This window comes from Bactrocera oleae, chromosome 4 (assembly GCF_042242935.1).
Source record: "Bactrocera oleae isolate idBacOlea1 chromosome 4, idBacOlea1, whole genome shotgun sequence".
In the NCBI taxonomy this organism is placed as follows: domain Eukaryota; kingdom Metazoa; phylum Arthropoda; class Insecta; order Diptera; family Tephritidae; genus Bactrocera; species Bactrocera oleae.
Window position 1 is genome coordinate 37,069,816 of NC_091538.1, and position 27,194 is coordinate 37,097,009.

The window sequence follows — 27,194 nt, forward strand, 5'->3', positions numbered from 1 at the left end:
GTTAAAAATGGGAAAAACTTTAACTGCTGCACAGCCAATAGTAAATATTTTTTTTATCAAAAATATCAATATGTAGAACCCCAGGAATTAATGACGTATTAAATCACGCACAGTATACTGATTTCCAATTGAATGATTTCAATAAATTTATTTTTCCACTAATAATATAATAATATATATTTTGACCTATATATAACAATATATGTATGTAAATGTTTCAGATCTATTTAATATCAATTTGTGTCTGAGCTACTTAGAACGTACACAAAAAGTAAATATGTATATGTATGTACATTTTCCCTTTTTATTAATATTTTGATTTGACCTGTGTGCACAATTAGTTTTGATTCATTTTTATCATTATTTAATTTAATTCTTTATTTTTTTTGAATTTTTTTCTACACATACATGTAAGTATTTTAGTACGTCAAGACAAAAAGTAGTTTATGCATTTCCCTAAACATACTCTAGATAATATTCTAACAAACTTTATTCTACTCCTACATACATACACATGTATGTTGGTAATGCGTAACATATTGTGTAAATGGATAAAATCAATAACTCTAAAAAGCTTCATAGGTCTCTTATATATTTGTATATTGCAAAAACTTAAATTATACGCTACAATTTAAAGCTAGAAAAATGTACATCGATTGTGTTTTTTATTAAATGCACTATAAAGTATGTACCGGCTTCAGTTGAGCATAGGAGTTTGTATACAAAGTTTTGATATGCATAGTTTAAGCTCTTTAGAACAGAGATTTGGAAAAACTGAAAGGGGTATTAACAAATTAATATAAAATCGTTATATGTGTAGTATATAAAATATTTATATATGTATGCAAGTACACTTATACATATAACGTAAAGTATTATATATATATATGTATATATATTGTAATTATAAAATCATTTGTACGTTTTTAGAATTTTTGTTTGACATTCTGTATGTTTGTCCGTTCACCACTCAAAAAGTAATGCTCGTGATTTATGAAAAACGCACAACACTTTAGTAAATCTGAATAACTGATTTTTATGGTCCACTTAAGTCTGAAAATAAACGAATCCAGTGCTTTCGCCAACTATTAGTTTATAAACAATATAATAAAACCATTTCGTTTTAACTCACAAAATCTAAAAAAAGATATTTAATAAAATAATGCTGCAACACATAGCAGTGCCAAGCGAAAATTGGCGTCAAGTGTCTCGGACATATATGTAAGTGTCATTTATATTTATTGATAACAATCGGTTTCATATAATCCTTCACATCTTTTAGCTAGTTTTTAATAGTATTAGACTGTCATATTCCTGGCCAAAAGTCTGACATAAAAAAGTTCCGTTTACCAGTTCCGTTTTAAAGTCGTTTGACTAATGAGACTTATGGTTTATACCAGTTGTAAACACAGTCGACTAAACGTTATTGTGGTATACAGGCATACATATATAAATATTATGCTTATACATATATATTTTTCACAGTAGGATCCCCCGGATAATTGCACCTTAATCAGGAATCCCGCTTAGTTGGACAAAAAAAGCAATTAAAAAATAATTCATATGTTCAGTTAAAGTGTTTATTTAGTTTTTAATAATGATATTTAAATAATATTTTCAACTTTAAACGAAAACAAGAAAAAACGTTAACGGTTGCACCAAAGCTATACAAATACAAAGGTTCCTAACAAGAACTTGATTTCGATTGTTCAATTTGTCTGGCAGCTGCTTATATGATATGTGGGTGTTGTAGAATCTGATAGTTAGCGGAATCAGAATTGAAACCAAAAAAAAAAATGAGTAGGTGTCGTGAAATCAGATATTATTGGTTTCACGTTCGAAACAGAAATTGTATCGGTTTTAGGTGTCACGGAAACCAATTTTATCGGTTTTGTTATCATAAACAAAGCAATAAAATTTTTTCTCTATTCGTATACGGGAAAACATAAGAATAAAACACAAAATATCATAATTATTGAGTTTATGGAAGAAACTAAGATATTTTAAGAGGATTTAAAAAATATAATTAACGCTATTCAACGCCCAAATGCGTCTTTATTCAGTCAATAATGTGATATAAATCTGTATAGTAAGCATGTGAACAAACATACAAGAAAATGCAAGCCAAATTTCACATGCGATTCCTCTGATGCATCAAGTGAATTACTGTGATCTTTTAATATCTTCCTTTTATTTTTTTCGTTGCTTTCTTCTTCCAATAAAATAAACACTGAAACTGCGGAACTGATTGTAAACTTTAGTAGACTGTATTCAGTGTTTTAAATTTATCAAACGCTTCCAAATTTATTCATTTGCAAGTTTTGTCACATTAGTAAACAGCTGATTCGAATATTGGTTTGGCATATGTTAGAAAATACGAAAATCCAATCAGATTCTGTGACACCATTGAAAATCAGAATTAGTTTGCAATTCTGACAACTACGCAAATCTTTCTTGGATTTCACAACACCCCTGATACTGATTTGATCTGAACAATTTCTTTAGAGAATACATCGTTGCCTTAAAAAATAACTCGTACCTAATTTAGTGAATATATCTCGTCGAATAAAAAAGTTTTCCATACAAGCACTTGATTCTAATTGTTCAGTTTGTATGACAGCTAATGCTATAGTGGTCCGATATCGGCCCTTCCGATTTTAGTGTGGAAAGGCAGGTGCAAAATTTTAAATCGATAGCTTAAAAACTGAGGGACTAGTTCATATATATACAGACAGACAGACAGACGAAAATGCCTAAATCAACTCAGCTTATCCTGCTGATCATTTGTGTATATCTTTTATAGAGTCTCCAACGTTTCCTTCTGGGAGTTACAAACTAATATACCCTGTTCAGGGTATAAAAATATAGGGAACAAAAACAAGACAATACACTTACATACATATATATTAAGAGATCATTGTTATAAAAAATAAAATAAACTTAAGCTATATTCGTGTTATTGTATATATGCATTTAGAGATCGGTGCTTACATTTTTAAAATGTTAATTTGAGATATCTGTAATTTTTTTGTATATTGTTCATTCTACAAGAAATAACATGCGTTTTTATATTCCCTAATTCACACAAAAACTTGTTTTCTTAATAAAAATAAGTATGAAGTTCTTGTATGTATTTTAAAAGTTCGAAAACTGACGGGACGGAGGCATTGAAGGATCATTTTCTTTCTCTTACTCCTCAACCTCAGCACCAGAGATAAAATCAGTACCCAAAATATCTTCACCAATAAACACATGTTTTCAATTGCTTTGTAGAGATGCCAACTGCTGCTTATCACAAATGTTGCGAAATATGTATGTATGTGTATGAGTATATGCGACAATGTCAGAATATTTTTTAACGAAAGTGTTTTGTGCAATTAACCGGGGGAAATTAAAGGTATATTTTTTTCATTAACACATATTTTTAATCAATTATGCGGGATTCAGTAAGGCTGGAAAATTTACCCGTATTTTATATGCAACATATGTATTTTTGACCGATCAGATGATTCAAATTATTTAAATCAATTAACCGGGGGTCAATTAAGCGGGGGATACTGTAAAACTTTTTTTTTTAAATCACAGGGTACAAAGAAAACAGTTTTGAAATACTGTGTTTGCGAAAGTAGCATTTTAAATAGGTAAACCTATTTTATATGTAAATTAGCTAATAACAATTTTAATATTTTGTTTTAATTCCATCTATGTATGGTCCTTCCATATTTGTTTGTCCTTTGTAAATCTTTGGCATACAGGTAACATTTTTCTTTAAAATATTTTATCAAAAGAGTTACTCTCCTTACGTCTAGGAACTTTAACAATCCTCCATAAAAGTAGCATTTTCTCAGCTTGAAGTTTTCAGTTATGTAGTTATTTTTGACTAGCAGATATAAATATGTATGTACTGAAACATATGTATATTCGAATAGTATACTTCACAATTACATATAACCTATATCTGCATACAGTATATATAACCTATATGTATGTACTGTGGTGGTTTTTATTCTTGTTATAATATATTCGTTGATACCGAGCGAAAATTTAATGAAAAGTTGCTTAGCAGAATTTTTTGCGTCATATTTTTTGTAGAAAACAAAAAAGTACTGATCACTCGCAGGTACATAACCCTTCATGTGAATGTATTTATACTGTAAATGTATGTATGTATGTATGGTATTTAAACTGTACAAAAAATTGCAATATTTTGTGATTATATAGCAACTTTACTGCAAAAAATTTAACGAAATGATTTTTTTTATTTAAATTATATACAGTGTTGTTGTTAGGTTTTTTTTTTGGTTGTTGATGATAGAACTGTTAGTCATCCCATTTATGAGTGCAACTAGTAGTAGGAACTAATGAAGTGAAAAAAACAAGTGAGTTGAAAGTTAGGCATTTACTCCAAAATCTTAAATAATGTTGAAATGCCTTCGATGAAATGCAGACAATTTGTTTACACTTGTTATTATTACATAGAAATATATATGTATGTATGTACATATGGATCGGTACTTATCATAAGTTTAAATATTTAAATACGCTACAAAGATAGGAATTTATTTTTAATGCAATGGGTATCTTGACAGCATAAATGTCACTTCTTTTGTACTGTAAACTTTGGACTTGATTCCCTTAGCTTTGCAATAATGCGTTCAGGAAGACTTTTTTTCATTTTCACATTTCACAATTGCTAAAATTGGCAAAAACCAGGAATTTTGGTTTTTAATTTTCTTGTAGTAGCCAAGTTTGATACGCATCACCCGAGTAGCAAATTTTACAATGAAAATAGTTTGTGAGTTTGAGTTGTATGGTGAAAGTGATTCCGTATCTATACTCATATAAGGGGATTTACAATAATTGCACTAATACGTAACTCTTAAATTTCTGAAAAGAAAAAAATTATATAACAAACATTTTACAATTGTTTGATGGGGCGTTTTTTCAAATTACAGAACGATTGGTTTAAGTAATGAAGAGATTTAGCAAATTCCATCAACAACGCAAAAAAATTCGTTATGAGATTCAGTTCGGGTTACAGTAAAGTAAAACCACTGACCAATAGGCAATAGACGTAACAACTTTTTTAACGACATCACACTAATTCTAGTGAATTCCAAAGTCAACGAGGGCCCACAAGAGTTACTAATGAATGGGAATTGAATGGATTTTTTTTTTTTTGTAATTTTTGTAAATGAATTAGAAAGCTTGCTTTCCACAAACTTTAATAAAGTTTCTACATACCAGTACCAAAGTAATAACTCTAATTTACTTTAACCGCTCAAATATAAAAAAATTCTAAAAAAATTTTACTGTGGGAGAGGAAAATTTTTGCGCTATATACCATACATATATAACACGAATGCTGCCATTTTTGGAGAAATAGCTTAAGTCAATGACAGGGTAGAGTTTTGTGTATTAGTAACGTTCTATACGCCAAAGTCTATAACTGTAAAACGTTCATTTTGAAAACTTAAAGAGTGCGCAAATGATTCCAAAATCTAATATATTTTGTTATTCAAAGTTTTACTTTCGACATACTTATGAAAACCTCAGTAAAAGCAGAAATCTGCCATGGTATGTATATATTCGTGAGTATATACATTTTTACCATGTATGTATATAGTATATATAATGATTTAGAGTATAGCTTCTTTCGACTCTAATAACAAACTTTAATATAATATTGGTAATCTACAATTATGTAACAAGATTTCTTCTTGAATTCGTATGCAAGTGCCATATGTGCTGCATGTACTCGATGTAAGTTTATGTATGTATGTATGTATATATCGTATATAATATTAAAACTTATGTTAATTTCTGGATAAAATAGTTACTTTTCACTTCCTGTTTTCTTTTAAAATGCTCATAGCTTCAGCAGGTATCTTGCAAAAAATGTACAAACTCTGTAGAACTGTCTGTGTAGTCAGTGTAAATAGGCTTTAACTGTTAAACTCTATAAGTTAATAATATTTGATGCATTTGGTTCCTTGTTGAGTTTCAAATTTGTAATTTTTCACAACGCTTTAGAGCGATTTAGGATAATCCCACGCGGAAATGCTCGTAGCCATACATGTACATATAATATGTATATACATCTGTCGATCTTGCGATAGGACGTTGAACAGAAAAATATTTTTTATTTGGAAATAAATAGTGTAGAATGAAATTGCAACAATTGAAAATAAATCATATATAAACTTAATTGTGTATAAATTAAAGAATTATATTCAAAAAAAATTTTAACAATGCCGAAAAAATTCATAAAATTATAAATGGGAATTTGACGGTGAAATATTGTTAGCCGTGACTCTTTACACATTCGCAGTGTTTTTTTGTGAATCTTAAACACAAATCACAATTGGCGAAGTTCATCTTTACATTATTTTTTGTATTTTGTATCTCGATTGGACTTTTGAACAAACTGTCTTTAAATTTAATTTCTTATAGTTAATATTTTCCCTAATAAATATTTTTTGCAAGACAATTTCGACAACATATTCGCATTATTGGAGCGCCTGTGTGTATGTACATACTTTATCAACTGTAACATATATTTAACAGGTGCATACGACTGTTTTAATTGTAATTTTAAAACGATTCCTAATATGTATATTTAAGTGGATCACTACGGTCACAATACGGTCTAATTTACTGTTTTATTTGTGCCCCATGGTAGAATTGGTTTTTCCATCCTCCGTCAATTCCTGCTTACAGTAATCCATGACAACATCAGCACGACAATCTCCCATAAGTCCTGGTAGGAGTACGGCCACACCCATTATTGTTACAATGGTTCCGAAGACGACCAGACCGAGTGCCGGCAATTTTTCGCGGCTGAAGAGAGAGTGGGATTCCATTTGTATGTAAGCTAGACCAGGTAGAATGTATGCCAAAGGAATCGCTGCCAAAAGCCCCTACGAATGATAGTTCGGTATATTAGTATTTACAATTTAACGACGCTAGTCGCTTTACTTACATTTAACTCCAGTACCGATCCTAAACAATCAGTTAATGGCGAAATGATAAAAGCACTGAAAACTATAGCCAATGTTATGGTTTTTCCATATTCATCAAAATCGGCGCCCTTCTCGAGATTGGGATCTTTGTCTAATGTCAACTCACTAATTGGTTCCTTCAGTACAAAGCGGTGCACAAAAGCGCGTACAATCTGTAATATTTTAACATAAAGCAATACTTATGTTTTATGTCCTCAGATATTTTTTGGAATAAAATCATCCAACCTCTCGAGAAACAAAACACTCTATTGGAAAAGTCAATAAAATGGAAATAGAGAAAAGCACCCGTGAAAAATTCATCAGATCATCATTCCAACAGTAATTCTCCAATAAATCGCCTAAAATAAGAGAGAGAAGTTGAATAAAATAGTAATAATATGTTCATATACATATATATTCCAAATTCTTGCACCCTGATAATGTGACCAAATTTTCGATGTTTCCTCTGGTGAAAGGTAAGCTTCTGTTCAGTTAAAATTTAACCCTTCTCGTTTCCTTAACAATCTCTATTAATATTACTGCCCCCAGGCCATAATTCCACATAGTAAACATATTTCGCCATGAGTTCGTTTAACAATATTTGTATATACCTATAACATCTAATACAACCATTTATGGTGTTATAAAAAATCTCCCCAATGCGTTTTTTCTTTTTACCATTTGAATTGCCACTAAAACATCGAAACCTTTTCCTGATTTATCATTTATTACCGCAGAACTTTCACATGTATAATAAAAATACCTTGAGACAGCGCACGGAATGTAGAATATCCAGCAATACCGAAGAGAGCTGCTACTGCTAAAGCAAATCCAATTGAAATGTGCGTGACTTTCTCCCATCTTTCAAGCGTAGCATTTCTCATTGACTGATAAACCAAAAACGTATTATGGTGGCACATAAATGCTGCAATACACCATATAAATAAAAAAAGAGTGACAAGCATTCAAAATACATAGATAGTAATTATGTTTTGACTAAATTATATAAATATCAATTAATAAAAATTTCAACAAACAATTTTATATTCTCCTCTCCACCTCTTTAGCGACGAAAATAAATATTTAATTAATTATTTTAGAAACTCACCAAAAACCATAATGCCCGTTGCTGGAATCAAATCAATGTTGGCAAATCTCCAAGATTCGGGGGAATCAGCGCTGAAATTGAACAAAAAAATGTTTCTGATGCTTACGAGTATTGAGACTTAGATACTTAGATGTATGTATGTACATTTACCATATAAATATATGTAAATAAACTAAGCTTTATTTTTCAATTCTATTTGGTTACAGAAGCAGAATATTTATTGAAAATGATAATAAACATTATGTCTTATATCTTATGAGATACTTTTTCTAAGTTTTATAAAAATGCTTGTATTTTTGTCATTCACTTATCTCTGTACTTTGTACAATCTAATGTGTCCCACTTACTTCTTTCAAGACCATAGAGTTATTTTAATTAAGACTTCACCATCTCTTTTTAATTACTTGGTCAGAGAGGGTTTCAAAACCAATTTCACTTCTTTCTGGTTATTTAAAGAGATAAATCGATGTAGTAAAACGAAAAGAGGATTAAGAATAACGAGGTTGTTTAAGTAAAATAAATTTTACTCGGGTCGTCCTTTCAGATCGACTAAAGCAGATAAATAATGGCTAAAGCAATTCGTCTTTTCATTTTACGAATTTGATTTCAACCACATACATACTTGTATGTATATCTAACCTAATCATTTTATGTTAATACAATCGACCGTTATATGAAAACAGACATTACATATATAGAGCGTTTTTCTAGAGGCATACAATTTTCTATAGTGAATTGGTGTCTAAGTAAAAACAGCCAAAAAACCTGATCTACCAATTAAAATCGGGGAAGCTTTTTCCAAAGCTTGTATACTGTGCATCATACTTAGTGTAGCAAAGTGTATAGGAATACAAAACTGGAATTGTTCCATAATTTTATAAACCTGAAGATGAAGCCCACTTTACCATCAATAGGGAGCGCTACACGAAAAAATATGGAACTTTTCAATCGTTTCAATTTCAGTCGTTTAAAATGGATACAAACCACATAATTCGTGAAACTATATATCGGGAGGAATTTTTAGTAGTCGAATCATATTAAGAAATGGGATGTCAGCTTACCACATAAGTCAAGACTCCTTCTATGTTCGGTTCATTCGGCGTTTTGTTTGCGACATAAGGCTTGCTATATTGGAAAAAAGCACTGAATCATATAGGTACAATTTGCAAACTAATTTCGCCATTAATCTTTCTGTGAAATTAAAATCTCCTAAAAAATTGCCTTCAAATAAAAGTAAAAGCCATTGTATGAGTTTTCGACACTCTGTCCAATAAAGGCACACCTGCAATGAGGCTAAAAATGTTAACAAACAACTAATAATAGCAATCTCCACCGCTCCTCAAGATAATCAAACTTTGGAGTTATGTCCTTTTTGCAACTAATTCGAGTTCAAAAATTCCAAACACAATAACACTAGCGTATGTCTATGCTTATATGCTTCTGAACAATTTTAGAATATTTGTACTATAGCAACCAATCGATTAAGTCATATTTGTACAAACATACAGCTGTGGTCAAAATAATTTGGTGCTACTGTGGCATATATGTATGTAGTTTATCGTTTTAAATTGTACAATACTTATAAAGATCAGCATTTGCTATGTTTATTATCATAAGTGGGAGCTATTGAGGCAGTCAAAATAATAGTAGTGCCAGGAATCCCCGAAATCCTGGGACGGTATTCAAAATACACAACAAAAACTGTTAAACGTTTTTCATTTTCAGTCAATCAGTTAGGCGTCAGACCGACATATTGGATTAAGTAAACTATGGATCGTACTGTGTCTTTCGAATTATACAGAATACCTATGCCTATGACCACTAAAAAATTAAATTACCATGGTCTTTCAACAAGAAAATGACCAAAAACACACAAGCAAGTTGGCTCAGCAGTGGTGTCACATTCTCCAGCCTGTCATTGCCGTTTTGATTCGATTTTAGTGAAATTTCCTTCTTATTTTAATTAATTTCTATAAAGATTAAAAAACAAAAATTGTACAACTGTGAAGACAAAGTAAATTGAGAAGAATTTTACATTGAATTTTTGTAACTTTAAATATTACCATACTAAGTAACATTATTTTGAAAAAAAAGAAGTGATTTTATGACTTTTATTAATTTAATAATTTATTGGACTGCGATGCTGGTATGATAATATAATATTTCAATAGAGATTTGGATATCACTATATTTTATTTCATTACAGTTTTCTTTGTAATATGTCCAAACTTTATTGAAGCGGGTTTTGATGATAAAAATTTTGGTTGTTTGAAAGAGATGGTATGATGGAGTATGGTAGGCATTTTGATTCCTAAGGATTTTTTCGAGTGGTAATGCTGCTACAGACCTTAACCCTGTAGGAAATTTGTGGTGCAATGAGAAAGAGGCAGTTGCTGATGCTAATGCAATAAGCTGTTGAGCGCGCATGTAAATCAATTCCTAATGAACGATGTGAAAATCGCATTAATTCAATGCATCGGCGATGTGTCGCAGTTATAGCGAACAAAAGGCATGTACTTAGTATAGTTTTTTCATGAAGTTATAAAACATCGATAATTATTTTAACAAAAATTATTCAGCTATATTCGGGATTACACTACTATTTTTTTGACTGCCTATATATTCAAATTCTTTCGAAATCAAATTTTTATATCATTGTATTTTATCATTTCCTTTAAGTTTCTTTAATGAATTACTTGTGAATAAAATGATTTGCTAAAATAAATATTGAGCAGACAAGCAACCTGCGTTTTCTTAATTTACTGTAACTGTACAACTGTATGTATTTATTCACAATATACTCACACAGTGTAATCACCCGACAACAACTTTACAATTACAGCAAACAAAATGAACACCACACAAGCCAAACTAATAAAACTGGCACGGGCTAATCGAGAAACATTTTTGTATAGACATAACGGTACTACAACGCCAATTGTAACGAAGAACACAACACCCAGCCGTACAGCGCGCATCGACGTAGTCCATGACGGAAAAAACCGTACTAGCACTTTAGACAAAGTATCACCTACGACGACATTATACGAAATCATAGCTGAAAATATAAAAATATAATGACATATGACACGCTTGTATAGTATTCATGTATGTACAAATAATTAGAATCATACTTTAGGGAAAACTTACCCAGAAATGGATACATGAATTGTAATATCGACAGAAGGTAGTATCCATATTTACCATATGCCGCTTCCATAATGCCTGGGTAGCTAAACTTTCCGCATATATGTCCGCATCTTACCTGAAATAAGAAAGAATAAGTATATGTTGTGGTCTTAAAACATACAAGTTAGGTCTAAATTTGCCGAGCATTATCTACTCTCACAATTTATGGGAATTAATGGTGAGTGAAATATTTAAGCATGTCTATAAATCCTTATAAAAAATCCTGACTTAGTGCAGAGGCTTAAACGCAATGACTTCTAGTCCCTCTCAGCCGGTGTGAGAGGTTCCGTACAGCACTCTTCAGACAGGCTGGCAGGGGCTGCAAGTGTGCGATAACCAAGAGCTGCCACCTCCTAATCCAGGGTGTTATGCGATTCCCGTCGATTGAATGATTTGCAGCCAGGAGATAAATTAAAGTGTATTTTAACGGAGCCTTCCCAACACCGGGCCGACTTGGGAAGTAACTGTGGCCTTACCGCGTCAAGGGGCTCTGGCGCGGCGGACTTTAATGTTCCCCCTAAAACATAATAGACCCGGAAGCTCACCATTTTAAGCCAAGAGTCGCACGAATCAAAATGAGCACAAACAAAAAACTACAAAAAACCCAAAACACAGAGCAACAACAACAGCAACCATCAAGAACGACAACGATATCAGGAGCTAGGCGCAAGTTCAGAGAAGCCAGAAGAGCGCGCACTGTTCAAAGAGCACGCTCGCGACGGTGACGACATGCCCTCATGCAGCGGCTTTAAAAAGGCGTCTATTGCAGTGGATGCAGGTAATGCGGTTGCGGATCTCACAACAACCTCTTCAAGTACGCTCAGCTGCTCGGAGGCGGACGACCCCAAACGGGACGGGAAGGAAGATGCGCGCAAGAGGAAGAGGAAGCGGGGGAATGGCCCCAGAACTAGCAGCGGGATGCCCGGGTGGCCCTGATGATCCTCGCAAGAGAGGCATAAGCGATACCACTCTGAAATGGTACCTCAGGCACTTGCAAGACGGAAAATCCCCAGAGGAAGCCTACGGTGAAAAGCCACAAAGGCACTCATGATGTGCAGACGCCTGGCCGTCAGATCCTGGGGCTGCAAGCCAAGTACAGCCAAGGTGGCTGTAGACCATGATCGTGAGACCTATTGCTACATATGGAGCGGTGGTCTGGGCATCGAAAGTATCCCAGACTTCGATAAGTCTTCAACTATCGAAGCTGCAAACACTTGTCTGCGTCTGCGTCTCTGAGACAATGCGCACTTGCCCCACTGCAGCATGAGATCATGCTAGATCTCACACCGCTCCATCTAGTGATTAAACAGATTGCGAAGCATACTTAGCTTCTCATGACAGCAGAGAGGTATGAAAAAGGGAAGTTAACCTCGTCTCAACAAATGAGAGCCTTGGAGGAAAATATGCCACTGGCCCTTTTTCCAAGAGACGGCGTAACGAAAAGCATCTTTCAAGCAGAAGTATATAGGGGTAGCCGACAACGAGTTGGCCGACGAACTCGTCCGCTCTGCTGCTGCATCTAGGATGGAAGGAGGAGAGAGTGGGAAGAGAAAGTCACTGGCAGCAAACAATAGGTATGCTAAGCTGCTCCTGGGAGAGTACAACCTAGCCAGATTTAGAGATATGATAAACTTCCCTAGAGACAAATTCCGACTGCTTGTCCCGCTCTACACTGGGCACTGCAGGCTCAAGAAACATCTGGCCAACATGGGTATAACTTCTTGTGGAACCTACCGGTTCCGCGACATGGAGCCGGAAACACCAGAACACCTGATTCTCAATTGCACAGCAATTTGTAGACGCAGGCTTAAGGCCCTCGGTTCCATTTATGTGGACAGGGATTACATTACCTAAATAGCAGCCAGCAGATTTCTGGAGTTTGTCCAGATGTTGGGACTTTGGGAGAGGGTACAATAGACCCTAGGTTGCGGTGCAAACTTCATACTCTTCTAATTATATAACAACATTCACGTTTTCATAACAAATTTAAATTATTTCTTTAAATTTAGAAGACTTTCTGATTAGAGCAGAACTCTACCTAGCGCCTTTTGTTATTCCAACAATTTCAGTGTAAAAGACTAAGTGTATTCTTTAGTTTAGAGCTACCTTCTATGTATAGATTGCTACAAAAGAAGTCTTTTCCCATTCGCTTTTCACTCTTCGATCCTTATTGGTAGACATGACGAAGGTAAAATTAATGGGAAACTTTAGACTTCTGAAAGGTTACGTAACGGCTGCAACAGGATCATTTCAGCATTAAACTTCCAAGTCAAAATGGTTGCTTCAAGAATATTTCCCTATCTTTGATTACCAAACTTTTTTTTCCGGAAAAGTCTGCCGGAAATCACTGGTAGCAAGACAAATTTATATTTAATAATTTTATCGTAGCCGTTCAAATCTTCATTTTCAGTGCAATGCTTCGAAGGAATATTTGTGTTTTTGTCATACTTGGGGAATTTCCTTATTTTCTTATGTTACTTATTGTGTTTGTTTTCTTATGAATACCTAATTGTAACTCTAATGCAGTTTTCTTTGTTTTAATTTACATACCTTACAAACTACTACTACTACTAAGAAGAAGTCTTTTTAATACTCTTCATACACTCTTACAAATGATGAAATCACATGATAACCACGGCCAATTCCCACATAACATTTATAACTCACTAAATAAATGCATACATACATACATGTATACCTTTATTATTTAGATATGTACATATAACATTTGAGTTAGTTAGCTTAATTTTAATACACATATTTTGGACACGAAGCAAAGTGTAGTAACGAAACTAAGTGAGCCTATGACCAACGATATAAGTAAATACATATGTATGTATGTTATGATACCAAATTTGAAACCATTCGGTTTCTTCGAATAATGCATATTGAGTTCTTACGCAACATTTTTTTAAATATAAAGTTTTGCAACATCTGTTATGTAATTTTGATGATAATTTCATACGTTTATAACCTATTAGTGTTCTGTATTTAACTTGCCATTAAAATGAGTGAGTAATCCGTGATGTAAGCAATTAATATTAGCAGAATTAAACCCAGTACAAAACCAGCGCGATGAAGTGCATATGGAATGCCAATGACGCCGCTGCCGACAATAGAATTTATATAGTTGAATGATGCTTGAGGAAGTGAGGATAGTGCGTCTCCCCCTAATGTTATCGACGACTCATTTTGCTGTCCTTCTGCATCGGTATTCGGGCGCTGTTGGCGCATGGTTGGGTGCTTTGCCTGTTGTTAAGTATAATGAAAACGTATGCAATTTTTAGTAAAGGTATATCTAAGTACACATGGATTTATATGTTTTATTATAACATTTTTCATTCCAAGCGAAATGTAAAAAGCTGAATCGAGTGCATAAGAATATCTGATTTAAATTACTAACGAGAATTTTATATTATATTTACTTAATATCTTGAATAATCTTAAAATAAACAAGTAAGGAAGGGCTTAGTTCGGATGTAACCGAATATTTTATATTCTCGCAAAATCAAATGGTATACTCGTTTTAGATTTCTTTGTGGATCTTGGCGCCTTGTTCTATGTTGACCGATATTTTCGGTGAAAAGTCAACTATAGGCACTGGGGTCAACATATTCAGTACCTAGGGGCTTGAACAGTTTTGATTCAATTTAGATAATTTTTGGTCACAAGGTGGCATACTTTAAACGTATTATTCACACAAAGTTTTACGTCGATATAATCATTGTTGCTTGATTTGCATACTGGATAGTGAAAAAATCAGATGGAACTTAAAATGATGCTATTTGGGAAATAGGCGTGGTTGTAATCCGATTTCGTCCATTTTCGTACTTTAACATAGAAATATGAAAAGAATATTATGCACCGAATTTGGTTGAAATCGGTTAAGCAGATCCCATGATATGGGTTTTCACCAAAAAGTGGGCGGTGCCACGGCCACTATCTAATTTTGAACGTGATTCCTATAAAATCATCTCATACCATCCCAGAGATAAAATTTAATGTCTCTGAAATGTTTAGTGCTTAATTTATCGCGCTTTTAGTAGTTTTTTACAGTACCGTTATATGGGGAGTGTGCACATTAAACACCTACTTTAAAAAAAAATTTTAACTGCAGATGCCCCTCCCTAATGTGATCCTGTATACCAAATAAGAGTCTTGTATCTTGTTGTGGAGATTAGTTATGGCATTTTTATTTGTTTTTGATTTATGGCGTTTTGTGGACGTGGCAGTGGTCCGATTACGCCTATCTGCAATACCTAATGTCTTACGGTACCAAGAAACATGTGTACCAAGTTTCATAAAGATATCTCAATTTTTACTCAAGTTACAGCTTGCACAGACGGACGGACAGACAGTCACCCGGATTTCAACTCGTCTCTTCATCCTGATCATTTATATATTTATAACCATATATCTAACTCGATTAGTTTTAGGTGATACAAACAACCGTTAGGTGAACAAAACTATTATACTCTGTAGCAACAAGTTGCGAGAGTACAAGTATAATAACTGAGTATTTCAGTTCAGCCACCAACATCTTTAACACATGGGCCATAGTAGGTAAATAAAAAAGAAGCCTATGTGAGTCGAAAAATTAAGCATTTAAATTTTTACTATAATATTTTTTATTTGCATATTTAATATTAAGAACTTATGCATGGTGTTGCCTTTTAAACTGCTTCATGCAACGTTACCAAGTTTTGCACAGCAACTTAAAATCCTCAAGAGATGGTCAGCCTGACTACAATTAATATGCAATTCGAATATATCAAAGGGTTGTGGATCATTAATACTATTTCGGAAAGTATTTGCTAAAAAACAAAGAGTTTGTACATAACATATGTACAGTAACCCCCGGATAATTGCACTTCAAAAATTGCACAGTTATAAAAATAAAAAAAAAAACTTATGGAATAAAAACTCATTTAGAGATCGTTGCTTACATTTTAAAAATATTAACGACTTGCTCTGTAATGTTTTTTGTTCAATCTACGATAGATTCTATATTCCCTTATTCACACAAAAACTTATTTTCTGAAATATGAAATATGTTTGAAGTTTTTGTATATATTTTGAAACTTCGAGAACTGACGGGACGAAAAGTCTTTGGAGGATCATCTTTCTCTTGCTGCTCAATATCAGCTCTATCCAAAATATCTTCACTAATAAACATCTGTTTTCAATTGCTTTGCAGAGATGCCAACTGCTGCTTATCACAAATGTTGCGAAATATGTATGTGCGGCAATTCCAGATTATTTTTAACGAGAGTTTTTTATGCAATTACCCGAGGGAAATTTAAGGGTGTGTTTTTTTCAATAACACATACTTTTAACCAATTATGCGGGGAAACCAATTTAGCGGGAAAATTTCCACGTGTTTTGTATTTAATATATTTCTGACCGTTCAAATAAGCGGGGGACAATTAAGCGGGGGATACTATACTATATAAACTATTGTATTATAAGAATCTTGTGTAGACGATTTTGAAATAGAGTACGAATAGAATTTGTTTCATAATAAAATTTCAAATAGAGCAAGAGTAGCCAAGATTTTTTACTAGATTACGATTGATTTTTTGAGCGCTTCAGTCAGCAATGTTTTATAAAACCAAATGAGCAAATTTCATTCGATATTAAATATGGTGTTTTATTGAATGAAGATGACTTTAACTATATAGGTGTGAATGCTATGAAAATATTATCTCCTATTAAACACTATTCCTATTACACATAAATTCGAAAACTGTCTAATACAATAAAATACATATAGATTGAATTGTAAATCAACTAATATTTTTTTTATAAATAATTTATTTATATATAAAAAATATAATTATTTCTAAATTATCTCATGTCAATATTTTACAAGGTTTAATTTAGGCAAAATTTAAACTCTCTAAGGTAAAATATTCGAATGTTTGAAAATATATTCATCTCTCTATCACAGTTCTAAAATATTGCAAAACTTTTTTGTTGAAAATGTGAAGTAAGAATAAAAGTACGGCATTCCTCGCAGCGTTATATTTTAAAAATGTTCAAACAACAACAAATTTCCAAAGCTCAAATGTGGGGATACATTTACCATACAGAAGTTGATTAAACTTTTTTATTCGTCGAAACCGGTGATAGATTCATTTAGTTTCATTGGTACATTTCGCTTCATCCTCATATATGAAGAAAGGTCAACCGAAGGAGTCAAGAAAACATGAAAACTTAATTTAATTTACATAACTATACACACTTTTAAATGATATAAAGTCAATCGGAAACTTGGAATCACTGTATTGGGTACGCTAGCACTAGGGGAAAAGTCTGAGTAAAAATGTTGGATTTTTGTATTTACCTTCCTAATACACTAATATCAAGAATATAGTGATTTGAATTATTTAGGGGATCACCAAAAAATTTAACTCCAGAGCCATACGAAAACATCAACAACATATTTGATTTAGATTAATACTTATATAGTACTAAAAATGGCGAACATAGAATTCAGGCCCAACATTTTTATACCCTATTGAGATATATTTTTTGATTAAATTCATACACGTGTTCCTTGACACAATCAAAAGATTGATATTGTAGATAGGTGAAATTGTACTTAAGCCACACCTTCTTTGGTTGTGGTGTGGCACGAATTCCTAACTTGTCCAAGCTGTTAATCTGAATAATTTCGTGAGCATATTGATAAGGTAAGTTACCTGATATTTTGTTGTTGTTTTTCTTGTCAAATAAAGATTTGGTTTAAAACATAAATAGACTTTGAAAAGTTAACTCCTAAAGCTCAGATTGGGCGAAAGGAAGGTGTAATGTATTAAGTCCTTGTTTCACAGAGTTCGAAGTTACTTTTAATGTAGTTAAGTTGTAACTTCTTTATTATCACACAGCATGCACAATTATATTTTTAAATTTTTAAAAAATTTACATGCACTTTGGTTCAGTTTCAGCAAAGGCGTGGCTTCAAATAAATTTGTATATCCATTAATTGCTTCTCTTGAATACCAGTTTACTTTTTTACCCAGTGATGTATTCTGTTCTTCTATTATTTTGGCATACCCGTTAACTTAAAGTGCATTGGTTTGTATATTTACCTCCATAAGATTATTGATGTCATCAAATGCATGAGTTTCACTTTCCGAAACATCGCTTCCCTAAAAAACAAACATTATAAAATGGGAAACCGTTTTTGTACAATAATTTGACATAAAAGTAAATGTAGAAAATTTGTAACTTGTTATAGCGAATTTAATCTATAATTTATAAAATCTAAAGGAATCCAGTATTGCTTATTTTTTCGAAATTAGGCATAAATCACATTCATATTTGGTCTCTAACTTAAACTATCGGTCATATAATCACCTAGTCGTATATGCCTACAAGTACATATACTTAAATCAAGGTGCGGGGTGCATACCCGTATCTATAATTTATATTACCGAATAATATATCGCTAATTTTAAATGAGATATATTTTCTTGAAATAATTATGTATATGGGCTATATATTTAACCAAAGAAATGAAAATAAAATATTGTTCATAAGAGCATAAATAAACTGTTTAAAGCCGACTGTTACAAGGACAGACAATTATCATAGAAAGACACTCTCTGTATTTCTATAAGAATTGACTGATATATACATTTTATATGTTAGGTATATTATGGGAGCCAGGGAGACTATTGATCCGATTTTACCCATTTTTTACACATTACAAATATGCTCTCTGAGTTTCATTAATATATCTTAGTTCTCATTCCAGCACATTTGACTTAGCTGACTCACTTTTCAAAATTAAAAAGACTTTATTGTTTTCTCTTAATAAATGAAAATGTAACAATTTATTATATTGTAACTTTAAATCTTGGCTGCTGAAATTTTTGTTTCTGTAGCTGAGCAGTTTTAGATCTCAACACTTAAAAAACTCTCTTGCCTTTTCTGACTCGGCTAATTCCGCACGTATGCGGACTGCGCCCCTCGCGTCAGTTGGGCGGGAGGAGGGATATCGTTGGGTTATTATTAAAGATTGACGGATATTTTTGGTAAAGGTCAGTTATAGACACTGAGGTAAAAATATTCGATATTTGCCGGCTTGAAAACTTGTGGTCTGATTTCGACCATTTTTGGAACAGAGATGAAATACCTTAACGGCACTACTAGTGCACAGTTTTGTTCCGATGTTTTCATTGGTGCTTGATTTCTATACTATAAAGTGACAGAATCAGATGGAATTTTAAATTGTGTATATGGGAAGTAGGCGTGTATAGTTTGACCAGGGATAAAGGAATTTCCAACTTATTCCAGTGTGAGAGCGCCTCAAAATTATAATTTTTATAACATTTTGCATTGTAGCCAGATCGGACAAAAGAATATTGAATTGAAATACCCAACATTTATTAAGATTAAATATGATTATAGATGTATCCGTTAAACATATGGAGAAACAATTAAAATCCTTTTGTGTGATTTGGTGATATATTAAAACAACTTATTTTAGAACTTTCAATACTTAATCAAGTGAAAAAATGTATTAGCTCAATTAATAAATGTTTTTTATCATTTTCAATTGAAAATTAATACAACTAAGCATGCCATTACAAAAGATTTCTCCCCGTAGATTTAAATTTCTCGTTTTCTTTAATTTTCACTATTTTCCAATTTTTGATAGTGATCTTCAACAGCGGCATCAAATCTTTCTGTCCACATATTTATTTTGTAGAATTTCAACCTGGCCGTCCCTTTTTTTCTATTGTTAAACTTCAAAACCTCCTGAATTTTGACAGTTTACTGAGTTCAGGGGGTTTTGACGTGCAATCTCTCATTTCCTGTGACAGAAAACTGTTGATATTGGTCGAACAAGTTTGAGTTATTCAATTTCACCTAAAAAACGACGGTGCCACACCCATTATTTAATTTTTACTTATGGTTGCATTTCGTTGTTTAGCTTTAGTGATTTCTGAGATATATATAGTTCACAAACATCCATTAGGCGACCAAAACTATTATGCTCTGGTGCAACATGTTGCGAGAGTATAAAAATCGTTTATATGTATACCTGTGGTAGATACATAGCTGGATAGTTGTTTGTGTTTGTAAAGCAACCAATTCGTCACAATTCTACCCTAGTGATTGGGCTTAATGTATGAAATTCATCATTATTTTCTAGATGCGGTAAATGTACCAAAGGATATTCAAGAGTACTCACGCCATAGCTCACTTCATCCCCTTTACAATGGAGTAGAGAAACTATCAGCTGATCAGATGTAAACAAAGCGACAGCTGAGAGGTGTCCGTGGGGAAATGTCAACTCCGTCTAGGGGTTGAGTTTATATTGGCATCCAAGATGGCCGTCTTTTGACCGGAAAATGATTGCATATTGCTATTTTATTTTAATTTATGAAAAAGTTTTCACAAAAATATTGGATATATGCAAAACTTTAATATTTTTTTAAAGTAAACTCAGTTTATTTTAATATACATATATTCAATTAAACAACCATGTGAAATCCAGAATATGCTTCAACGAAACTGCAGATAAGTTTTATAAATTTATGCAAAAATAATAATTATATTAAAAACAATATTTAAAAACAACTCACATTTGTAAAAATATGTTTGTCATATGTCAAAAATATTCAAATGTGTTGCCAGTATTGCTATTGAGCATTGCGTAACAATGTTGCGTAACTTCAACATATAATTAAAAACTTAACTTAGATCTATATAATAGTATTTAAATTTTTTATGTAAAGAGTTATACCAGAGAATGTTAATGAATAGAGAAGGCGAAAATGTTAAATCAAATCTTTTTGTGTACTAATTTGTAATTCCAGATGAGAGAACATAGAAAAATATAACTTCGAGAAAGAAAAATACCCCACGCAATGTGCGAAATGCTATAAATAGACACAACGAATTTTCCTAAATGAAAAATCGTTGCGCATATTTAGATTTGTTTTCAATTTCTATGATATGACAAAATTTATAATTATGAATTAAAAAGCTGTATTACTGGTAAAAACCCCAGAGTTTATAATAAAATAAACATTTAATAGGCTATTTTTCCAACATATGTATGTGCGTCTTATCGTCTTATCGTTTTTTTCAACACAATGTCCGGCGAACTCGCCGTTAATTCGTTGGCTTGCCACCATGAACAGAGGCGTATAATTGATATATACGTAAAAATATAAATACAAATAAATGCATACCCATAATCGCTTTTAAACTAAATTCGATAAATAAAATATATATCTGATATAATTATGTGGCAGTGCGCCCCTGTCCCCTCCTTACTTGCGGTCGTTCAACTTGCTTCTCGCAAAAAGCAAAGAGTGTGGACAAAAGTCATTGTTTGTGTGGGGCAAGAAGAAGCAAGCATCAGCGTACGTGTATTTAAGAATGTATGTGTGATTATCACATTTGTGTAAATACGCATAATAAGGGAATATTCAATAAGGCTAAACATATGAACAAAGGTATTTCCTTGAAATATTTTATTTATCTCAGCAAGTAAAATATGCTATAAAATTTAATTGAGATATGCATAGATTCCAATAAATAAAATTAAATTAAATTTAGGTTTCATGAGTTTCAGGATTCGTACGTATAGGCTCGTATTCGAATTGAGTTTAACTCCTTCACGCTTACGATCTCAGCCACCTCAAAAGTGGAAACGCGGCCGGTTAGCCACCGTTTTATGGTTATCCTTTGCCCAATTATATCAGATATATATTTTATTTATCGAATTTAGTTTAAAAGCGATTATGGGTATGCATTTATTTGTATTTATATTTTTACGTATATATCAATTATACGCCTCTGTTCATGGTGACGATAAGACGCACATACATATGTTGGAAAAATAGCCTATTAAATGTTTATTTTATTATAAACTCTGGGATTTTTACCGGTAATACAGCTTTTTAATTCATAATTATAAGTTTTGTCATATCATGAAATTGAAAACAAGTCTAAATATGCGCAACGATTTTTCAGTTAGGAAAATTTGTTGTGTCTATTTATAGCATTTCGCACATTGCGTGGTGTATTTTTCTTTTTCGAAGTTATATTTTTCAATGTTCCCTCATCTAGAATTACAAATTAGTACACAAAAAGATTTGATTTAACATTTGCGCCTTCTCACTCTTTAACATTCTCTGGTAGTATATTAGGACTAGTGATGGTGGTTGCTTCTAAATATTTCATTGGAAAAACAAAAATATTTGATTTTTTTTCATTTCGCCCTACCTAGAAAGTCTGATAAGAGCTGGCCTGACTCTGGCATACAAAACAGAATCGTGGAGAATTGCGCAGGTAATCCAAGGTGGGAAAGAAAAATTATTGACTGCCAGGTCTGCGTCTGATAAAGGGATGTTGGTACCGGGTGGGACTTAACATCAACCCTTCAAATATAACCATCGTTTTGACAACATTTAGTAGTATAGAAATAGACACCCCACTCCACATGGTGATTAACCAAATTGCGAATTGTTATGGTAGAGGAAAGGTGACATTGTTTCAAAATATGAAAGAAATCAGTGAGAAGATCCTCCTCCCCAGGGACGATATCATCAAATGCAAGAATTACATTATTAAATTTGATATAACTCCTAGTAGCATAAACGAATGTAATGACTCCAAAATAGAACCGCTCTTTAGAGATAAGACTATCCAGTGCTACACCGACGAATCGAAAACGTGATAAGGCATTGGAACGGACATAGTGGGAACCCCACAAGACTCTCCGTGCCCATGTTTTCTGAGCATCTTTCAAGCAGAGATCTTTGCAATAAATCTGTGTGCGGTTTTAAGCCTTCTACTAAAAAGTGTTGGTAATGTTTACATACGTTTTCCAGTTTTTATTACAAACTCAATCAAACTATTTTCCTTGTATGCATTGAACGCTAATCATAATAGTATTGAAAGCTTGGTAGTCTTACCTGTCTTTGTAGGATGTAACTGAATTCTGTTGCAGTATTGCGGCGACTATCACTCATTCTGTTTACGATCTTTATCAAGAATTCAACCGGGATGATTTTCAATAAATTTAACTGAAACTGGAATGCACTGCTGTGATGGACATAAATTTTACCGTCAAATCTTTGAGGAAGCGAGGAATAAACAGCAAAAATCACAATTTATCTAGCTATTTACACTTTCTAACATTTATGTATAGAAACTAATTTCTTTCAGTTTAGTTAGCCTAATTTTGTATATAGGTTTTTATGTGGTAATATTTTAGGTTACTCTGTTTTAATGGTGCACCTTGAGGCTTTTCAATGGGAATGGTACCAAATATGACGTGTTACTTTCGCTCTCATTACGTTGAGGGTCTAGATTATTTGTTTGTTTTAGTGTTTCGCTTATCCGCCGACTTGCGACATCGAAACAGTTGTGACAATCGGTCGAGCTTGTGTATTGCTGTTTTTGAAAGTGGATGTGTTGATGGCTTGATGCAAGGTGGCGAGGTAGATGGGCGAGAAGTGATTGTGTAAATGCGAATCACAAATAACGAATCTCAAGTGCCTGACTCCCACGAAAGTTTTGTGTTACTTGGAAGGGCGTCTGTGCTTTGCGAGTTGTCCTTTTCGTATGTGCGGTTTTATGTGTTGTCAATTTCACTGTCGGATTGCATGAAATTTGAAGGTCTCTTCCTTTTCTACATAATAATAGGCCTTAGTTAAGTGAAGTTTCGTTCCACACTGCATTCAATTACATATGCTACCGTTGTGTACACAAGTAGAAATTGATTGATTTTTGTTTCGCGTTAACCTTATTAACCACTCTGAAATAATTCAGTTGCTCGAGATATTAACACTTGTCTGTGGTTTCTACATAATACAATAAAAAAACATAATTACTTTATTGTGGTTATGGTTGCAACGATATTCACTGTCAAGTTCAAAAATTTTCAGCAGTTGGTTTTGTTATGTGAGACAATTGCGGTGTTGGGAAATATTTGGCATCTTAAACGTAGCACACCCGAGTAGTAACTGCTTGCTTGTTATGCTATAATGGTAAACTTTATACGCGAGGATAACGCCATCGTCCTTCTCGGAGTTTGCATCCCAAATTCTCTACGCTCTTTCAGTTGGTCAGCATGTATACAATCGCTTTTCTCTCGGCTCTAAAGAGCAACTCTCATATTCGACAAGAGTTGCCAGATTTAGTAGTTTAGCTATATCCTAAAGAGGTTTTTACAATTACCATATTCAAACCCAAATTCGAACCTGCTGTCCTTATCTTATTCAAAGTTTTCTATTTAGAATATGCTTTACAAATACTACTAAAAGAGATTTGCCTTATTATCTTTTATATACATATTTATAAAGTTTTTCTATTGTGAATAAAAAAAATTTTAAACCGGAGAACACTTGGTAGTTTCTCACTAACATATTACCTCTGATTGAAGTCTTCTATTGAAAACAAATAATTGGCGTATTTATATAATGCATCCTTATACTAATTTATTCATTTGTATACTCAACCAGAGAATGTCAATAAATAGAGAAGGCGCAAATGTTAAGAAGTACTAATTTGAGCTTTTCATAAGATGGAATATCGAAAAGTACAACTTCGAACCTTAGAAATGCACCACGCAACGACCGAAATGGGGAAAATGCTATAATTAGAAACAAAGAATGTTCTTACATGAATTATACGCAAGCTGACTTACATTTGCATCTTACCAAAAAATCATAATGTTTGTAATTTTAAATAATCCCTCAAATTATTTAAGAGGATTAAATAAAATAAATAATTAATAGATAAATTCTTCAACACATTTTTGTGCGTTGCATGAACAATCTCTAATAGGCATAGGATAACAATAAAACAGTGGCATTTTTGAGATAGCTCAAGTCCTAAGGAGTTAAGGTCAATCGGAACACGACCATTAAAGTTCGAATCCAGAAACTCATGAAACTTGAATTTTATTTAACTTTTTTATTTTATCAATTGGAATCTTAGTATATCTCAATTCAGTTACTTAAATAGCATATTTTACTCACTGAAACAATTATAATATTTCAGGAAAATATGTTCATATGTTTAGATTTATTGAATATTCCCTTATTGATGCGTATTTACACAAATGTGACAAATACCAATGCTTTCTTAAATACACGTACGTTGATGGTTGTTTCTTCTTGCCCTGCACAAATAAAGAACAACTAGAACGAAGCAAACCTTTATGTGCGTTGCATGAACAATATCTAATAGGCAAATGATAACAATAAAACAATTTCCAAGTGGTTTTGTGGTGGCGTAGGTCGTAAGCGTAAAGGAGTAAAAATCAATCCGAACACGAGTATTTACGTTGGAATCCTGTAAATCATGAAGCTTAATTTTTATTTTTATTTTATTTTATTATTTGACATTTTAGCTGATCTCAATTCAGTTACTTAAATAGCATATAGATTTATTGATGCGTCTTTCGCTTGTTGCGAAAACAACTATAACGATCGCTGGCAAGGAGGAGTCAGGGGGTGCACGGCGACATATTTATTTCAGATTTTTTTTTATTAATAAAATTTATTTTAAAAAAATATAAATATTATATATTACGTAAATAAGCTCTTAGATATCAGCATTTCTGAATTCAAATCAAGCAATATAATAATATGATATGAATCCTCCGTTGAAACTCCTCTGTCCATGGTGGCCCGCTATTATGAAGGTTTTCAGTGATTTTACCAGCAAATATTACTAAGTTAAGGTTGATTCAGGTTGCTTAATAAAATATCAGGACAACCTAATTTCAACACCATTTTGTGAGGAGGGAGTCCAGACGGGTTCAAAGAGTTTAGAAATTCTGTAGGAAAATGAACAGTTTCTTCCAAATCGAGAACAATATCGACCGAGTAGTATATTTTCATCGACGCATCAATCTTTGAAAGAATCAAGTTATTTACCTTATCTACTTGTTAGTTAGTTAGTGACAGAATCGCTCTTTCTTTAAACTAAGATATTGTCTTATAACCTATATTATCAATGTCAGGATATACATTGTTGACTAACTCTTCAATGTTATCTATCAAAACACAAAGGTTTTCTGGGCTAATCCTTTCCTCCCTTTGTATTAACTCTCCATTGCCAACTTTTAGCAGCGTCTCTGGAAATAGCCTGTTCTCACGTGAATATGACGAAACCCTCATATTAGTTTTAAGTCCTAATTTATTGACATATGGCCAAAGGTTGGATCTTTTTAGGGAACATTTATTTTGTCAGCCCGTGTTCCTCGAGTCACAACTGGTAGGATTTACGGAAATCTTTTGAGAACAGAATTATACATCCACCCATAGATGAATTTTTATTAGTGTTATTATCATCGGTGGCGATTTTCAGCGTGAACTTGAATGTATAGTGTGCGGTTCGGCCTCTTTCCAAAAGCGTAGCGGCAATGCCGGATGACGCAACAGCTAACGCAATTTTTCCGGTAGATCTCACTTTTTTTAAAAGCAGATTGAGTAAAATGTTTTTCCTGTACCTCCTGGGGCATCAAGGAAAAACAGTTTCCATCAATTTCTCTTGTGTATTCGGCACTCTTAGTTAAATCTGAGTTAGTAGTATTAGCTGACATCGGCAGCCCAAAATCCTTGGTCGATTTACCCGAAAGTAATTGCATTACTTTGTTCAATTCAAATAATGCTTCGTCATGTATGTTTTGATTATATTGTACATCATCATCCATAGATTAACAGAATAAGTTACTTGACAAAACGCTACTATGACGGCAAATAAATATCTTAATGATGTAGCTGAACTACAAACAGCTGCTTCTGATAATTTGTTTTCCCAGTGAGAATCGTCTTCCAAGAGACCCATAGCTTTGCAAGCTGCTTGATAAGTATTGTAAACAACACCTTGTACAGTTCTTAGGTGTGCGAAGGATG

The 27,194-nt window shown here is 32.9% G+C and overlaps 1 protein-coding gene across 4 annotated transcripts; it reads right to left on the reverse strand.

Annotated features, from left to right (window-relative positions):
* Positions 1–350: 350 nt before the first annotated feature.
* On the reverse strand, positions 351–24,394 carry LOC106624530 (putative sodium-coupled neutral amino acid transporter 11). 4 transcript variants are annotated; one of them, XM_036372518.2, is made up of 11 exons: positions 24,162–24,393; positions 23,241–24,085; positions 18,393–18,452; positions 14,299–14,547; positions 11,260–11,374; positions 10,915–11,167; positions 8,110–8,180; positions 7,765–7,926; positions 7,248–7,360; positions 6,983–7,174; positions 351–6,920 (listed from the first exon to the last, which is right to left on the reverse strand). In XM_036372518.2, exons 2-11 carry the CDS (start codon positions 23,295–23,297, stop codon positions 6,663–6,665), a joined length of 1,530 nt encoding a protein of 509 aa, XP_036228411.1. In that variant the 5' UTR covers positions 23,298–24,085; positions 24,162–24,393; the 3' UTR covers positions 351–6,662. The 4 variants fall into 4 exon arrangements, with proteins under 4 accessions (XP_036228411.1, XP_014099742.2, XP_036228421.1 ...); XM_014244267.3 differs by lacking the exons at positions 23,241–24,085; positions 24,162–24,393 and adding an exon at positions 20,504–20,811; XM_036372528.2 differs by lacking the exon at positions 18,393–18,452 and having other exon boundaries at positions 23,241–24,394.
* Positions 24,395–27,194: the final 2,800 nt, after the last annotated feature.

What these genes read in the sequence shown, in the direction of transcription:
- LOC106624530 (XM_036372518.2), bottom strand. Translation starts at nt 23,297, where the DNA reads ATGAGTGATAGTCGCCGCAATACTGCAACAGAATTCAGTTACATCCTA. An exon ending in ATTCATGTATCCATTTCTGG is followed by an intron (nt 11,168 to 11,259) that starts GTAAGTTTTCCC and finishes TTATATTTTCAG; the next exon opens with CTATGATTTCGTATAATGTC. An exon ending in GATCGGTACTGGAGTTAAAT is followed by an intron (nt 6,921 to 6,982) that starts GTAAGTAAAGCG and finishes TATCATTCGTAG; the next exon opens with GGGCTTTTGGCAGCGATTCC.